This window comes from Abramis brama (assembly GCF_963993115.1).
Source record: "Abramis brama genome assembly, chromosome: 1".
Classification (NCBI taxonomy): Eukaryota; Metazoa; Chordata; class Actinopteri; order Cypriniformes; family Leuciscidae; genus Abramis; species Abramis brama.
In genome coordinates this window covers 46,075,958-46,095,106 of record NC_139963.1, presented here as the reverse complement: position 1 = coordinate 46,095,106, position 19,149 = coordinate 46,075,958, and the positions used below count along the sequence as shown (strand labels likewise).

Below are 19,149 nucleotides of genomic sequence, written 5' to 3'. Positions count from 1 at the left end.
AGAAGCTGAAACGGAAATTTTGTGATTAAAAAGTGAAAATGGTCCTCTCCTGCTGGGTCAATGGATGTTCCAATTGTGCCGGAGGTTCAGTTAAATTTAGTTTTTTAGCATTTGCCGACCCGGTGCCATTTCTGTGGGCAGAACAATAGTAGAAGAAGCTGAAGCGAGTTAATTTCGTGATAAAAAGTGAAAATGGTGATCTCCTGCTGGGTCAATGGATGTTTAAATCGTGTCGGAGGTTCAGTTAAATTTGGATTTTACAGTATACCCGTCATTAGACTTCATGAATGTGAGAAGACTAACGTTAAGCTTTTGTCAGAACAACGATGGAGGTTATGGCTGGCTTGGATAAACAGGAAAGAAACTCCCTCAAAACACGCAAGAATTTGTTGTTTTTTATTGCGAGTGTACACAAATATAAGTTAACACTTTGCAGTTTGAATTATGTCCTGTATGAACAAAATGACGAGATATTAAAAACATACAAAAACAACATTGTTTCCACTGTTCGATCGCGCCCGCGACTCTCTCTCTCACACACACACACACACACTCACACACACACATTCCAGCACGGCAATCTCAGATTATGTCCCTAAAGAACCCGCGTATAAAGTAGTTCCGCATTACATTAATTAATTTGCACGCGAGTTTTATTTATTTTCATACCGTGTATATTACCGTGTATATTCATATTCATGCACATATTTCCAGGCTCGGAATTGCTCACATGTATTAAAACTCCTAGCCAATACCAGATAATGATACACACGATAATACTGTATCTGCTGCATAATCAGTGCTCAGTGCTTCCTTTGTTAGCGCATACGGATCCACACCATTTATGACTGAAATTTTCGCATTGTACCTCTCTCTGTCTTGTGTTAATAGAGTCTCTTTATAATCTCTGTCACTTTGTCTCTTCATGATTTTCGTAACATTATAAATGGAAAGAAATATTCGAAATTTGCTTGTAAAACTCATAGACAGTATGGTAAAACATTGTAAACACAGCAGCTTTTGCCCTCAAAGATGGCGTCTCCGGGGAGGTCACGTGACATTAATTGGCCTGTGGGAACTATGTATACATGCAGAGTGTTTCTTTACAAAATGACCATCTACTGTCGCCATCTACTGGCCTGGCATGAATACAGCATTTTTAGTCGTTTTGACAACGTTGCTGTCTGTATGAAGATGCAAAAGAAAAACGTTTGCGTATTTAGTACATCGTTGTGGTGTAAATGTACCCTGTGGGCGGGACTTTGATACCGCAGCTCTACCTCAGGATCACAACTACGCAGACACAAATGGCCTAAAAATGGCCTACTAGGCAATGACATTTTCTGGGGTATTTGGCTTAATTTTTCTACAGTGGAAGAAAGTGGAAACACGTCGAGCATCTTTTTTACAGTCTATGGTTTGGACACCCTTTATCGGGGGAGAAAGTTGGTGACGATTCTCAGGGCCCCCGGCTTTCGGGGAGTTCACCACCTGTGACAAGATTTCAATCGTGGAGGAACCTCGATTTATAATCTTCTCCATTTTTATGGAGAAGATTATAAATTAATAATAACTTTCAGAAATTCAGATGTATAACTGAATTTCAATCTTTTCTTTCTTTTCACACATACACACACACATAGGCACACACTACAAAACAAAATGCAATATAAAATCAAAATATTAATAATAATCATTTTTAAGCATTGTTTTTTTTTTTTTAAATCCACTTTATACATGTATATTGAACCGCTTAAGAAGTGAATCACATATATTTACAAACTTTTTTGCTTATTTTTAAAAATCAAACTAAAAATTAGTGAGGTTGATGCACAAGGTATATTACAAGAGAACCTTTCTTTTAGTCATGGGTATATTGTATAACAAAATATCAAAGCAAGTGTGATTTTTTTTTTTTTTAAGAATGACAAAAGCAGTTTTTGCAAGCATTTTGAAAGCACAGCATTTCATAAACATTGTATAAAAGTCATTGCAATGTGTCCAAATACGTTTTGGAGCAGCTGTATTTGTATAATTGTCAAGTTGACAATTGTCGAGTCAAAGCCAATTCGTTTGCCATTTTCATAATGTTTACAGGACACAACTAAACATGATTTTTAAATATAATAAATGTACATTATATATTGAAGAGACTCCAGCTCATGTAAGCTCTTTATTTTATGTAGACATATTCATGAATTATAATGAACTTGTATAGCCTATATAAACATCAAATATCATTTTCATGGGCAAAAAGACCACATCATATATAGTGTTAACATATCAAACCAAAGTACTTTTGACAAAACTCTCAGACAAAAACAAACGCAGGAAAAATAAATGACAGAGTTTAAAGTATTAACATTGCAAATCCACTATATATATGTGTGTGTTGAAATGCTCAGGAATATAAGTATATATACATATATTTACAAACTTTTTTGCTTCTTTTTTTTTTAAACTGTAAGTGTCTTTTATTTATTTTTGCTGAAACAGCAAGTAAACACGCTGGTCTGAATGAGTCGAGACCTGAAGACTTCATAGATGTGAGTAATATTCATATCAGTCCTTGTGCTGATATGTTGACTAGCTGCAGAATAACTATATGGTGTATTAACAGAGTAATTAATAATACAATATATCAAAACAATAAGCAAATACATGTTGTGTATAGTTTAAACCCATCTGCTGGTTCTTTGTACATCAATACGAGTCGACACAGTGGAAATAATAAACAACAATTCACATCTTTCACATCTACAGAGGCTCTTTCTGGTTGAACATCAGCAGCATTAACAGGTCAAAGCAGAAGAAAAGTGCAGGAAATACAGAGAGGTAAATCCTAAATATACTGTCATTCAGGGCTAAATCAGGATTGTAAACTATTCTTTTACACTTGAATGCAATTTCCCTTCAGGGAAGATGCAATTTTTTTAATATTTAGACTAAAGTGTTTCTCTTTTAAAAAGAAGTTTTATAGGAGAAAAAGGTTAGAGTCTTGCTCTTTGGTTGGTCATAAACCAACCCAGCCCTTGACGTCTGAAAATATGCGAAACAAAAATTGACAAGAGCTCTTTCAAAACAGCAAGCTAAACCCCTGAAGTTCATGAAAACCATCCCAAAAAATGGCAGATGTAAACGGGGTCAAGAAGACAGCATCTGCTCACATCTGTTTACACCTCTGCTCCGGCTTTATAAAGTTGCTGCAGCAAATTAAAAAATTTTTTTTTTTTAAATCAGATGTTCTTAACACTCTTAAAAATCAAGATTCTTTATTGGCATTGATGGTTCTATAAAGAGTCTTTAATATCCATGGAATCTTTCACAAAAGATTCTTTATAGTGTTTTTTATTTTTATTTTTTCGGAGCTTGGTTTGAGAATTAAGTTGAGATTACATAATAATTTTAAGTGAAATATTTCAAGTTGAGAGCAATTCAAATGTATGAGTACAAAATAAAAATCTGCCAGTTCTGCTTACTTAAACTTTGAATTTCTTAACTTACTTTTTTTTTTTTTTTTTTGATGTAACTGATTGCCTTATTTATTTTATTTGCCAACTTATTTGGGTTTACTGTGTAGAAAGTTCTTAATTCTTGCCTGACTGCATTGTGCCAAGTGTAAAGTTTGGTGGAGGGGGGATTATGGTGTGGGGTTGTTTTCAACACTCTTAAAAATCAAGGTTCTTTAATGGCATCGATGATTCCATAAAGAATCTTTAACATCCATGGAATCTTCCCATTCCACAAAAGATTCTTAATAGTGGAAAAAGCTTCTTTAGATTGATAAAATGTTCTTCACACTAAGAGAAAACAAAATGGTTCTTCTAAGAACTGATCACTGAAAGATTCTTTGTGGAACCAAAAATGGTTCTTCTCTAGGGGTTTTCGCACTGGAGGACTGTTTTCATAGTTAACTATTTGATTTTTGGCGTGTTCACACTACTGGAACTGGGAATGATTTTAGTTATAGGATAATTTTTTGGGGAACTAAATTATCTCCAACTTCAGAGTAGGGTCTAACCTAGAACAATAGGAACTACAGTGACGTAAGTGTATTCTGATTTGGCACCCGCCATTTAAAAGAAAGCCACATAAACACACAGTTTATACTCACTCCGAGAACATGGAAAACGGCGATAGTTGAACTGAGTTGTTGATGTTTTTAAATGCCGCACTTAAATAACGTTGCGAATGCAAGCAGGAAAATGGCCCTAGGGGAAAATATAGTTCTGGTGGCTAGTTCTTAAAGGAGAACTCCGGTCAATTTTAACATTGAGCTAATTTTTTTTGTAAATTTGGAGTGCTGTCAATACAGAGAACAACGACAAAAATCGGTGTTGCCTACACCGTGTTATCCTCTTTTTAAAATTTGCACCCTGTTGACTTCAATGGGGCAAGTTTTAAACCTGCTTTTAGCCTCTTAACATCCTTGATGTGTCATTACAAGTGCCCAGCCATTGTGAGTGATTCCTTCAGAGTGAACACGGTGAATCTGACTGCAGTAGATGTGAAAGATATGAATAAAAATGATGTTATTTCAGCCAGCGCACATACCTGTATTTACATCCTGTTTACGGTCGAAGTCCATAGTAATCGATTGTCGACTTCACGCGCGTGATCATAGGTAACTAAATCTATGCGCGTGAACTCGACAGTCGACTACTGTGGACTTCGACCGAAAACAGGATGTAAATACAGGTATGAGCGCTGGCTGAAATAACATCATTTTTATTCATATCTTTCACATCTACTGCAGTCAGATTCACCCGTGTTCACTCTGAAGGAATCACTCACAATGGCTGTGCACTTGTAATGACACATCAAGGATGTTAAGAGGCTAAAAGCAGGTTTAAAACTTGCCCCATTGAAGTCAACAGGGTGCAAATTTTAAAAAGAGGATAACACGGTGTAGGCAACACCGATTTTTGTCGTTGTTCTCTGTATTGACAGCACTCCAAATTTACAAAAAAAATGAGCTCAATGTTAAAATTGACCGGAGTTCTCCTTTAAAACTACCTGGTGTGAAAAAGCCCCTTTTGACATCACTGCGAAAACTCCCTTTTAGAACCTTTATTTTTAAGAGTGAAAGATTCAGCTGATATGCTTGTGTGTAAACATCGTTAACAATGTGCACTCAAAGTTCAGTTTCATTAGGATAGAGCCCTAATTATATGAATCAAATCACATCTTTCACAGCACATGTACGATATGTTAGTTTGAATTCAGTCTGACGCATTATATCATGTGATCTCAGAATTGTAATGTTGAGTTTCTTCTAAATGTCACACTACTTAAGGTCTCGTATAAAGTGTGCTTTGCGCTCGATCTGATCTCATTCACATTTAATCATTGATTCATTCAGAGTCAAGGTCTTTCATGCTTTCTCTGTCTCTTTATACCTTCCCATGACTAACCCCCCAGAATCGCCCTAAAAGATCTCTTTGGTATGGAGGCCCATTTCTGCCACATTAGAAAATAATTATGATATGAAAAGTCAAAATTATGACATAAAATTTTAAATTATGACATACTAAGTCAAAATTTACATAAGTCATAATTATGAGGAAAAAAGCCAAAATTGGCATGAAAAAATAATTATTATGACAAGTCGAAATTGACATATTAAGTCAATTGATTTAAAAAGTGATTATTATGAGATAAAAAGTTCAAATTATGACACAAAAAGTCAAAATTATGACTTTTGTCGAAACAATGTCAATTGTGACCAAAGTCGAAATGATGGCATAGGCTAAATCGAAATTATAACGTAAATTTCATTATATGTTTTTTTAGGTCGAAATTGAAAAAGTTATTAAATGATAATTATGAGATAAAAAGTTCAAATTATGACACAAAAAGAATTATGTCTGTCGAAACAAAATGTAAATTGTGACAAAAGTCAAAATGATGACATAAATCGAAATTATGAAGTAAATTTCATTATTTGTATTTTTAGGTTGAAATTGACAGACGAAGTCGAAAAATTATGACTTCATAATTTTGACTTTTTATCTCATAACTGACTTTGTCATAATTTCATCTTTTATGTCACAATTGACTTGTCAATTTCAACAGTATGTCATAATTTCAACTTTTTGTGTCAATTTCAACTTTTTATCTCATAATATCACTTAAGTCATAATTATACCTTAATGTCATAATTTTGACCATTTCTCCTGGTGTTCCCGTACATCTTTATTTGTCTACTTAAACCTCTCCATGTCTACTTGCATAATTTCTCAAATCTAATTATTATCATTTTTTCTCAGAATATCTCCTGATGTCCCCTTATATAAGTCTAACTACTTATTATAATTTTTTAATTTCTCTGTAAATCTGAAATATGTCTCAATAAATCTCCTTGTTTTCTTAAATCTAAATATTTCTCATGTTTTTGTTTGTTTTTAAATCTCCTTTCTGTCTACATATTGTCTCTCTGTTAACCTCTAAAATTACTTTATGCAATACTTGCACACATCAAATGACGGTTTAATCTTTAACATATTAACGTCCATGTTCACACACGCACACACACACACATACACATCCTTTCAGCACTAGTGAGTGTGAGTTAAACCTGTCCACTGTGTACAGAGGTAAATCTGTTAGTGCAAACGTGAGAGGGACGGATCCTCTCATCTCAGGAACAACATGCATAGAAACCCTTCAAACAAAAGCTTCTTCAGACCACACAGACCTGTAGACTAGAGTAATGCTGGCGATATCTGGAGAGAGACAGTGAATCTGAATGTCTGCTGGGATGGTTGTGTGTTCAAGAGAGTCCTGAGATATTTCTGTCTCACGTCTGAATTCACACTAGCAGCTTATATACACGATAAACCCAATAAAATGATCAATGAAGAAACACAAACTCAAGCCAAACATCTAAAGACAGCGTCCGTTCTTCCCGTTTTAACAACCAAACACAAATGCCAAAACATTTCCATGTCTGAAAGAAAAAGTAAATCCACATTTATGAGCTGCTCTTCCGATTTTCCCACTGATTTCCACAAGGTCCACGGAGTCGGGCTTGAGAGAATGTCGTCTTGGATGAGGTCATCGGCTGACCTGGAAGCGTTTTAGTGAATGGGACCCCGTGTGGCAGAGCGAGTGTAGTGGTTTTGAGTGTTAGTTTGTGTGATCAGTGCTTTAGTCTCTAGTAGGGTGTGAAGCGGCTGTAGCCTCCTCTGTACAGGCTCGCCTGCAACATCAAAGATGACAGAGCACCAATCAGAGTCAAGCTGGTGGCCACGGCAACGGCGGAATCCAGCTCCCTCAAAATCCCTTCCTTTAGAATATAGGGTTCCATGAGGACAAGTCCCATTCATTTTCTCCATAGGGGAATTGACTGGGGCCATTGTATACCTTATGTAGTGCCTTAGAGTAGTAATATATACTCGTAGGGTGTTACTATGGACTTTTAAGGCTAAATAAGGTACACAAAGGTGTCCCTTTATGGGAACCGCCCCAGTGAAAAGCTGCTGTACCCCTAAAGTTGCGAGTTCTACACATTTTTTCTGAGTGTACCCATGACTCTGCAAGGAAATCTCCACTTTTCACATTTCCAGGGTTCTCAGAAGTCGTCATATTGTGTAAACTTCTATAGTTTTAAACGGTAAAAGCAACAAATGTAATTTTTGTGTTCCTATTTTTGCTAATATCAAAAGAAAAGAAAAAAATCCATGATGGATTTTCTATGACTTTCCACAGAGAAGAAAATATGAAAGATTGATTACGTTGGTCAGAGTCATGCCAAAATAACTCTTTAGTATGGAATCCCATTTCTGCTACATAAGAAAGTAATTATGACATCAAAAGTCATAACTATGAAAAAAATTCTGAATTATGACATACTAAGACAAAATTGACATAAGTCATAATTATGAGAAAAAAGCCAAAATTGACATTTAATGGTCATAATTATGACACAAGTTGAAACTGACATATTACGTCGTAATTATGTCTTAAAAGTTCGAAATTGACACTGTCGAAACTGACTTAAAAAGTCAATTATGACATAAATCGAAATTATGACAATATTGACAAGTCAATTATGAGATTTTTTTGACATACTGTTGAAATTATGACGTCATCTCATTATCACTTCTCTCATAATTCTGACAGTATGTCAATTTCGACTTTTTGCGTTATACTGACACAGTAAAGTCGAAATTGACATTATTAAGTCACAGTTATGATTTAAAAAGAAGTAAAATTATGACACTGTTGAAAACAAAATGTCAATTATGACAAAAGTCAAAATGATGATTTCAATCATTACATGTCAACTTTAGGTTGAAATTGACATACTGAAATTATGAGTCAGAATTATGACTTTTTATATCATTATTTATGATTATGTCATAATTTTGTTTATTTATGTCACGATTGACTTGTCAACTTCAGCACTATGACATAACTTTGACTTTTTGTATCAATTTCAACTTTTTATCTCATAATTATCACTTCTTAAGTCATAATTATCACTTAATGTCATCATTTTGACTTGTTATTCTCATAATTTAAATTTAATATGTCATGACTTTTTAATTGCATAATTATGATTTAAATCATAATTTTGACTGTTTAATCTCATAATGTTGACTTAATATGTAATTATATTGTAATTATATATGTAATTAAATTATAATTTTGAATTTATGTCATAATTATGACTTTTAAGGTCATAATTTGACTTTGTCTCATAATTATGACTAAGCATTTCATAATTTTGACTTTATGTTTATGATCAGAACATAAGTTTTTTTTCTTATGTGGCATTAATGGACTTTCAAACTTTAGTGCATGATTTTCAAATACTTTTTTGCTCTAAATCAAAGTTTGTGGTTCATGACTTATGACTCTTTAATGAAGACCTTTTTTTTTTTTATCCCTATGGGGAAAATGAATGGGAAAAATACTTCCGGGAACCAAGTCCACTGAAAAGTGGGCGCTGTTGCACTTTAAACAGCATTGATTCAAAGGTATGTATGTATGTGTGTGTGTGTGTGTGTGTGTGTGTGTGTGTGTTTACTAATGCTGATGCAGACAGAATAGAAAAACAACACAATTCTGATTTGAACTCTGAGAACTCAGATTTAGACGACTTCTCTCAAAACTTCACGTTAATAATCGTGAGATCAAGGGGTCGTGCGGCCCATGAAGGGATCAGCGTGTTTCTTTTGCTTTCTCATTACAGAGGCACTAACTAGCAATTTCACAACCGCTCCATCTGCCCGTATTGTGCAGAAATGGCATCGTCGCCTTTGAAAGCATTATAGACCTCGAACTACGATACATCAAATTAATGTCGATGCTGTTCAAAGGCAAGTACAATTATTCTCTTTAAAGTTGAGCACGTAGAAAGCTCGCAGGCGTCGGGGCGAGCGATGGTCTTCGAACACACCCCGTGATACCGGACCGTACGCGTAATTTACTCCAGACCTTCAAAGGATAATTCTCCCTAATTTAAGGGGAACCCGCTCGCTGGTTTGGGTGGAAGCCTTCTGCAATTTCATGACGCTGGGAAAACCAGCAAAGAGAATTTAATGCAACCTCAGAGGAACTAATTATTAAAGGAATTTTAAAAGCAAAAAACTCTCCCATCTCGCGCTGGCGCGTTAATCAGTTATGATGAAAGAGCCAAAAAACCAAAGTGCTCTTTCTCTGACAGATCGAGGGATCGTTTGATTGCTCTGTGAATCTGGAGTTCTCATGTTCTTCTGCATCAGTACACACACACACACACACACACACACTCACACACACACTGAAATGGACAAGTTGGGTGTGGGTCTGTTCCAAAACCTAGTGAGCTCCCTCACTAGACAGCATTCTAAGACATCATAGAGAACTCAAAAGCTTCCAAGAGACTTTTTTTTTTTTTTTTAAATCTAAATATTCTTAAACCAAGATCAGTATCAATTTAGTATTATTTATATACTATTATAGTTTTTTGGCATTCTGAATTAGCATTTATTTTCATTTATTTAATTTAAGTTTAAGTATTAGTCATTTTATTATATGCTTTTGTTGTAAATTTCTATTTAGCTCTAATTTATTTTTATTTGTTTTAGATTGAATTTGAGTAATTTTAATACTTCAACTTATTACAGTTAGTAGCCAAGGCAACATTTCCAATTTTCTTTCTTTTTTATTTAAAAAAAAAAAAAATTATGACCAAAACATATTTTTAATAGTTTAGTTAACAATACATTTTTAATCTAATTTCATTTATATTTTATTTTATTTCAGCTTTATTTCAATTACCAAAAATGATTTTTAATAGTTTAGTTAACAATAAATTTAAGTTTTTCCATCTAATTTCATTTATATTCTATTTTATTTCAATTTGCCAAAATATTTTAATAGTTAACAATAAGGTTAAACTTTTTTTAAATCTAATTTCACTTATATTGTATTTTATTTATATTTTATTTTATTTCAGCTGCATTTCAATTACCTATTTACCATATTAAAAAAAAAAAGTAAAAAAAAAACCCAGAACTGATGAAGATGCATTTACTAGAGATGCATTCTGACATTTTTTTGAGAAACTGATCAAGATTAAGTGATACAATTATCTGCCAGTGGAGAAAGAACTTAATCTTTCTCCACTTAATTCAAAAGGAAAAAATGGGTATTTTCTGAGCCCACTGGCAGATAATTGTTCTCATTTTAGACATAATCTCATGTGATTTAAATCATTTTTATTTCATGTCATTTTGCATCTTGAGTAAATGTATCTTGATTCAAGAATGTTTAGATAATTGAAATGGAAAACGAGTCAAAAAACACTGAGGAACAAAATAATCTTTGTGTACAATCCCAGAATGCACTGCAACAAAAATATCCATTAAAATTGGTGGAAGCACAGAGAGAAATGGACTATAATTATCATTAAATATATCAACAATCAATAAAAAGGTCAATCTAATATTTAAAAAAAGACAATTTTAACACTTTTTAAGATGCTGATTCGAACTGAAAGTGTAAAACTGTGCACCGTCTAGTGGATTTCAATGCTAACAAGCCGTCTTTGTGCGCACTAGACAGGCAGCTCACTGTGTATTGGAACAGAGCCGCTGACAGGGCTTTTCTGCTCCGTGACGGGCTCATTTTTCTCTCTGTTGAGGAAGAAACAAGGAAGGAATTTTGCAGGGAAGCAGGAATTAAGGAAAAGCGTACAGGCACAGACTTAATTTAGTAAATGAAGAGAGTTTCAAACAAAGCGTCTTAATTAATGAAAGCTTTTAGCTAGCAGCTGCACCGGGGAACTGTTCACTGCTTCTTTTCTTTCGCATTTAGTTTTCATTTATTTCGCTGACGTCCTCGTCGTTGAGAAATTGCATGCATGCCGGAGTGCCAAATACTTTTCTGATAGAGAGAGGTGGTTGAAAATGAACCATCCGTGCTTTAGTCGTGTCTGTCCCACGGCACACTGCTGCATGCGTCACGTTCTCGTTAATTTGGGGGGAAATCGAGAGCAAACAGCGAGCTCTCCTCACTCTGACGGCCCATTAGTGCCTTCATCTTTGATGTTAGCTGCAAACGCTAGCTAAAAACAGACATTAACCGACTGACTTCCTCGTGTCATGGAACAAAGCCTCTCACAGAAACACACGCTGAACACTCCCGGCTCATATGCGAGGGAAAGTAAGGGTCCGTAATCATGGGAAACAGTTCTTTAGACGACTTTGAGTGCAGGATAAGTTTGAGTGTGTGTGTTTGTCTTACCATGGTCCCCACGCTGTATGTGGCCGCCGGGCCGATGGTGTGGTGATAGGGGTCAGTAGTTGCATAGACTCTCCCATAACTGCACAAACATGAATCAAGAGATGCTTTAACGTGTAGAAACACTCATGCACAACATCAAACAGCAATTTCTGAGTTTTTTTTCAGTGTACCCTAAACTTATTGTGTTAACAGAAGCAAATATGAAATGCAAATCTCCCATTTTTTTGGTAATTCTAGCTCGCTTTGAACAGTTTATCACTTTTTAATTGTAGTCTTTTGAAAAGCAATCTGAAATAATAAACTAAGTGCAATTTAGTGTTGTCAAAAATATTGATTTTTCGACACATATTGATACTGAAATATCTGAAACGCTTCTAATACTAATATTCCGCAGTATGGATACATGCTAACAGCTGCTCTTTCTCTCTCTCTCAGCTCTACATGAGCGAGTTACACACAAACCCGCCTCCACTCACTCGCTTCATTTTGCTCTGGATGTTGCCGTTACAGGTGTGTGCACATAAAGCCACTTCTCAGCACTAAATTGAGCTCTTTTTTGCTGCTTATTGCACTTAAACAGTCAAATACACACAAAATAATGTCAAAATGCCAGTCTTGGTTAGTATTCACGTAAACATTGTCAGTTGTTTTAAGTGAATGTAAACAGTTGAGAAAGAAAACGCATGTGTAACAGTATAATGGATCAGTGCGTCAGCTCTTAAAGTGACAGCAGCCTAATTTTCCTGCTGCACAATTATGAGATAATTTTAAAAATATCTATATGGCAGATTTTCCCCATGGTATTGTTGTCAAAATTGTGGCCAGTGAAATGCTGAGTGGCTCGTAACTTTGGAAAACCACCAGCCACAGTGACTGGTGAGCAAAAAAGTTAATGTCAAGCCCTGTATGCAACATCAAAATGCATTAGATTTCAAACCATGCACTACAGTAAAAATGTTTTGAGGTTATTAAATAGTATTGTGCATGACAATAATTCTTTATTATTCAATAATCTGCCCCTGTAATCATGAATTTTGTGAGGAGAAATACAAGTCTGTGTTTTACAGCCACTCATATGCATTTCAGCTGGAAACTGCAGTGAATTTTAACTTTTATAAGAGAAATTCCTGTTGAAAATTGTTCAATAGTTGCTTATTAGCATGCATACTACTAGGATATTGGCTATTTATTATTAGTGCTTATAAAGCTCATATTAACGGCTTATTCTGCATGACCATATTCTACATCCCTTAATCTAAACTTGACACATACCTTACAAACTATTCATAAGCAGTAATTAGGTGTTTACTGAGGCAAAAGTCGCAGTGAAGAGTGAGAACTGGACCCTAAACTAAAGTGTGACCTAATTTTGTGACTTTTTTTATATTTCTAAGAAAAACATTCAGGTAGAAGACGAGAGAATAAAACTAATTAAGCATGAGAGCAAAAGAAAGGTTGAGAAGAGGGAAAGAAAGACGGAGGTGTGTGAAGGCAAAGTGAACGGGATGCCGCCGCAGGCTTCATGTTGTGTTGCTGGTTTGGAACTAATCCTCCACAGGAAGGACAACACGTGTCATTTCCTTTCATTTATATTACGCATATTCCACTCTCTGCTTCTTCTCCACACAGGGCTTGCAAATGAAGGTCTGCAGAGAGCAGATAAGAAAACACAAGCCCTCGGCCACGGGCAACAACTCAAACACAGGGAGAGAGAGAGAAAAGGGCAGCTTTACCGTAAGAGATATACATGCGCTTTAATGTGTGTGTGTGTGAAACTGGACGATGAGTGTGCTGACTCAGTCTGGATTGGCAAGAAACTTGCTTTGAAAGCACAACACTGACTTCACAACACCGCAAAACATAATTTCAGTAATCGGTATAATCAGTATTATTGCCTTGTTTTCCTGTAAAAGTATCCAAACACTCTTTAAAGCAACATAAAATTGCTTGCGAAGCAAAAGTTAAATTAAAACTGTGCTTTGGTTTCAGAGAAATGTCTTGAATTATGTTTATTTCTCTTCCTCATTAGCAAATGGCTGCCTCACTCAGACTCGCCAGCTACATAAAGCTGGGAAATATATGATATTAGATGAGAAACTTATGAAAATTAAATGAAAATTAGAAATGTTGTTGTTATTGTTGGTTTTAACAAAATAAGTTTAAGTACTAAAATGACTAAAAGTAGTATACTTTTACAAAAAATAATACAAATAAAAATTCAAGAAAATCACTCAACCTGAAATGAACATAAAAAGAATTAAAAAAAAATAAATAAAAAAAAATACTCAAAACACTATAATAATAAAATACTATAATAGTATAATTTTTCATTAGGACATTTCTAAAACTGAAATAAAAAATTAAACTATGAAAATAAATGTTAATTATATGAATAAATAGTAATAAATACAATATACATACTAATAAATAATAAAAAAAATAAAACTAAAAATATAAACTAAATGCTACTTATATGAATAAATAGTAATATATACTCATAACAATAATAAAATACTATAATAGTACAATTTTACATAAAATAAAAAAATAAAACAAAAAATATAAACTAAATGCTGTTTATATTAATAAATAGTAAAATATACTCATAACAATAATAAAATACTATAATAGTACAATTTTACATAAAAATACTAAAACTGAAATAGAAAAAATAGAAAAATATAAACTAAATGCTATTTATATGAATAATAACTATAAAAACTATAATAAATACTATAATAGTATATAAATAATACTAAAATGATAACACTGCTTCACTCCCAGCACCAGTGCTATGTATAACTGACATTAAAAATGATATTAATAAAATAAAAAAAATAAAAAAATGATAATAAAAAATAGACATTTAATAATTGAAAATTGACTAAATTTAACACTTTAATGCTGTAAATGATTAAAAAAAAAAAAAAAATCCAATAAAATGCTTGTAATATCATTATTTCTTGCCAGAATAACACTGATGTCTTTTAATGAATCCTCAGCAAAAGTCTCCATCTCATCTCTTTGCGGTCTATCAGAAACATCTGAGATTTCTCCTGCTCTTTGCTCTGAGCTGGATGGGCTCTGGTTGAGATTTCCACAAGATAACTGTGTTTCTGACCTAAATATCAGGAGTGTGCGCGTGTGAACTCGTACCTGTCGCTGTACGCTGTAGCCGTCGCAGGCTGAGTGTATCTGTATGCTGCGTATCCGCCCTGAAAACACACAAAACACTCATTTATGCATTTATCCATCCATGCAATACTCAATCTAGTTTTGCCTTCTAAGCAAAGGACGCAAGCAATGCTGCATTCGATTCTGCAGATGATGCACTCTCACAACAAGAGGTACAAAACACACCTTTGTACCTTTTTACCGTTTAAGGGAGTGCCTAAATGGAGTACCTTTTGAATAGGTACTGCCCCCAGAGACAGCTTTTGTGCCTTTTTGTCTCTGAGAGTGTGCAGCACTGCATCTCAAAAGTGTGCATATGATGCCTTCAGATGCAGATCTCTATGTTTGGAAACAGATTCTGTTGATGTGGCGCTTGTATCATAATCAGCAGAGACTCTGAGGTGGAGTGGAGCTCATTTGTCTGTAGGCAGATCGCTAATAACACACATTAATCAGAGCGTCAGAACCAGAACAGCCACTGTTTTACACTCTCCGGCCCGATACACACACACATGGACGTCCAGCACGCGCCACTGGGAGGCGCTACAGCACACGCTTTTGGGATGCTGAGTTTTGCATTGATAAACTGTGCCGCATTTAAAATCAGCACAGAAAGTTTGTGTTTTGAGTTATTGTGAATGTGAGACAGAGCGGCGTGCGCATTTCTGGAATAAGCACACAGAGACCCTCCAACGCTACGGGAAGGCTCGAGTTAGACGGCTTGATTTCCCGTCACTTGCAAAACTGTTTAAACTGGAGTAAGTTTATGAGTTTGTGAGTGAAATCAGGTTAGAGGTTGAGCGGGGGATTGTGAGGTCACGTTCCCGCGGGGACAGGAAGTGAGGAGGAGTGGGCGTGGTGAACTTCCTGTGGGACTGAGCTGATTGGAGCCCCAGCCTGCGCACACACGGGGTAATAAATCAGACTGTCAGGTGTGTGTGTGTGCGTGCATGGGAGTGTGACTGCAGCATCTTTGCCAAACTCTGAGTGTGTGTGGTGGTGACTGAAGTGGATCTAGAGCTCGGTGATCAGGTTTCACGGGTTAATCGACGCCAGAGCGCCAGGGCTATAGAATCACACACTCTCATCCCTCCACAAACAGAGTTACTCACGTAGATCTCGGCGCCGTAGAACCCGTCCTGATACACCACCCTGCGTTCAACAAACGAGACAACGAGAGCGTCTGATTATCACCAATGAGCATGAGAACTGCTGCGTCAGGAGCACGGGGGGGTGGTGCAGAATACAGTCACATGACTCGTAGAAATAAATCAGTTTGGTGCAGAGAGATGAAGTATGAGCGCGCATGCAGTGCAGAATAGGGGAACGTACAAATAGAGCCGTCAATCCTTTAATTGCATTAATTATATGGCATCCGGAGTAATTAATTTAATTAGTGTTGCACAGATCAATATTTGCCGTGAAAAGCCTCCGAATGAAGATGATTCTGTTGCGGATGAGTAAACGGTCACATTTATTTCTATTACGCTTTATGCAATACAGACAGTAATAAAAAAGAAAATAACGGAATATTAAGTTATTCAATTATGAAACGAATATAATTTCATCTGCACAGCAGCTCTACAGAAGACAATAGTGTCATTATTCAGCTCAATTCAGTTTCATTCGATTTAGTTCAGTTCAATGACAGCGTAAAATTCATCAATTATGAAACGAATATAATTTCATCTGCACAGCAGCTCTACAGAAGACAACAGTGTCATTATTCAGCTCAATTCAGTTTAATTCAATAACTGTAAAGTTAAATTCAGCTATAAACAGGTCTACAGAAGACAATAGAGTCGTTATTCAGCTCAATTCAGTGTTGATTCAATTCAGTTTAATGACATTTTCAGAGTTGCTAAAGTTCATCAATTATGAAACAAACTTGACTCAATTTGATTTAGTTCAGTTCAATAACAGTGTAAAGTTCATCAATTATGAAACGAATATAATTTCATCTGCACAGCAGCTCTACAGAAGACAATAGTGTCCTTATTCAGCTCAATTCAGTTTAATTCAATAACTGTAAAGTTGTCCAATAACTCACGCTCCGTATGCCGGGATTGGCTGAGGAGGAGGAGCCGAACGGAAGGTGTTGTAAACGGCACGGCCTCTGCCCCTCAGATGAGCCCCTCTGTACGCCACCGTCGCTCCTGCCGCGGGATACGGGAAACCCGCCACTGCACACACACACACACACACACACACCGAGAGCATTATGAGGATGCACAGTACTGTACGTGTGCTGCTCTGACACAACTAGACACTTAAAGACAAGCTGAGTGGTGTTTGCACATGCAAAACTCATGTAGTCTTGTTGCTAGGGTATTCAGTTGCACCCTAAAGTCTCTGTGATCTCTAGATATGGGCTTGTTTCCCTCCATCAATGTGATTTTTAACCAATTTATTGTCCGGCAAATAATTTTGCTTATTTTTACAAATTTTACTGGCAAACAAAAGCCTTTTTTTCTTTTTTTTACCAATTTATTGGCCAGCAAATGCATGATATTTTATTATACTAATTTTATTCACCAAAAGCAAATACTTTTTTTATCAATTTTTCTTCTTATTTTTGTCCATTTAATTGCCCACTAAATGTATTTTTTATGCTTTTTTATTTTTATTAATTTTATCAATTTTATTGGCCACCAAAAGTATTTTGAACCATTTCTTTCTCATTTTTACCAATTGTATTGGCCAGCAATTTTTGTAACCATTTTCCCACCCTTAATTTTACCCATTTTATTGACTACCAAAAGTATTTTTTTCTTGTTTGCAATTTTTTCTCTTATTTTTTACAAACTTTAAAGGCCAAAAAAGTATTCTTAACCAATTCCCCATAATTTTTACCCAATTTATTTGCCACCACATTCATCACTTTATCATTTTTAATCATTTTTGCAAGTCTATGCTTAGAAAACAGTTTGATCTCTGTTAGTTTGCTGCATTGATACTGTAAGTTTACAAAACTTTGACATCAACATGGTTTGATTTTTCATAAATATGTCTGAGTTTACCAATACTTTTCTGTATACAAGGACTTTGTCCTGACACTGACATATCAATGAATCACACAATGAAAAGACAAAATAGATTTTTTTTTTTTGTTGTTGTTGCATCTGTTCAACAAGAACGTAAATATCTTAAATACATTTTAATTACTGACGGGACAGTTCCTCCGCTGCTGAAGGACTCATAACCCGCTTGATGGCTTTTAATGCTTCCAGTCGTGTGAAGGAGTTAGAGAGAGTAATCCACACGCTGGGAAGAGATGCAGATTAATCAGATCAACCGCGAGTGCTTCATTATCTGCGTAACGTGCCGAGCAACAACGAGAGAGCTCATCTACACTCATTAACACACTTCAGAGCGGATCTGACTGGAGTTACAGGGACTATACAAGAGATTAAAGGAAGAGATCTGCAAAAATGAAGATTATGTCATCATATACTAATTTACCTACTTTATATGTTCTTTTCCGAGCTTTAAAGCACTTGTTAGTTGAGCTAACTTAAAAAAATAAGGTAACCTATCGCATTCAACTTTTTAAGTTAACTCAACTAATCCACTCCAGTTAAAACTTATATACTTTTGTTCATCTAATGAGTACCAGGTAATCTTTTGAACTTAAAACTTCTTGTCAAGATAACAAAAAGAAATTATAGTTGAGCTAACTTAAAAAAATAAGGCAACGTATCGCACTCTACTTTTTAAGTTAACTTAAATTTTTAATTTTTTTCAAGTTGGTTCAACCTTTTTAAGCAATCTTTAAATCTTAAATCTTTTTTTTTAAGCAATCTTTAGCAAGTTTTAAGTTCAAAAGATTAGCTGGTACTCATTAGATGAACAAACGTATCTAAGTAGATTTTAACTAGAGTGGATTAGTTGAATGTGATAGGTTGCCTTATTTTTTTAAGTTAGCTCAACAAATTTTTTTATAGTGCAGTGAGTTTTCATTGAATGGAAAAGTATTTTTTTGTAAAAAAAAATAATAAACAATGACATAATTGATGGTGAATTATTCCATGGAAGGAATTCCTGATATCATAAACCTCCTCTCTGTGTCCGTGTCGCTGAAGTGATTCTCAGTGTAAAAGTGAGCATGAAGGAATAAGAGTCATGTCAGTGCGAGCGATGCTTTTGTTCATTCGTCAAAGTCATTTGAAAAGATATTCGGCGTCTACATTTCCATCAGCAGTGCCAACACTCAAACTGATCGTGGCAACGGAGCGACTG

General features: G+C 35.2%; 1 protein-coding gene across 11 annotated transcripts in view; it reads right to left on the bottom strand.

Moving 5' to 3' along the window:
* The window catches only part of rbfox3b (RNA binding fox-1 homolog 3b), a 293,709-nt gene that overhangs the window by 2,138 nt on the left and 272,422 nt on the right, over positions 1-19,149 (bottom strand). For 10 of the 11 annotated variants that reach the window (XM_084121924.1, XM_084121925.1, XM_084121930.1 and 7 more), the window contains 5 exons: positions 16,961-17,093; positions 16,023-16,062; positions 14,893-14,951; positions 11,737-11,815; positions 5,984-7,201 (listed from right to left, as the gene is read on the bottom strand). In XM_084121924.1, the coding sequence (XP_083978050.1) occupies positions 7,157-7,201; positions 11,737-11,815; positions 14,893-14,951; positions 16,023-16,062; positions 16,961-17,093 (356 nt within the window). In that variant the 3' untranslated portion in view covers positions 5,984-7,156. Of the gene's footprint in view, positions 1-5,983; positions 7,202-11,736; positions 11,816-14,892; positions 14,952-16,022; positions 16,063-16,960; positions 17,094-19,149 lie in introns of those variants that run through there. The other variant, XM_084121927.1, reaches the window with a different exon arrangement.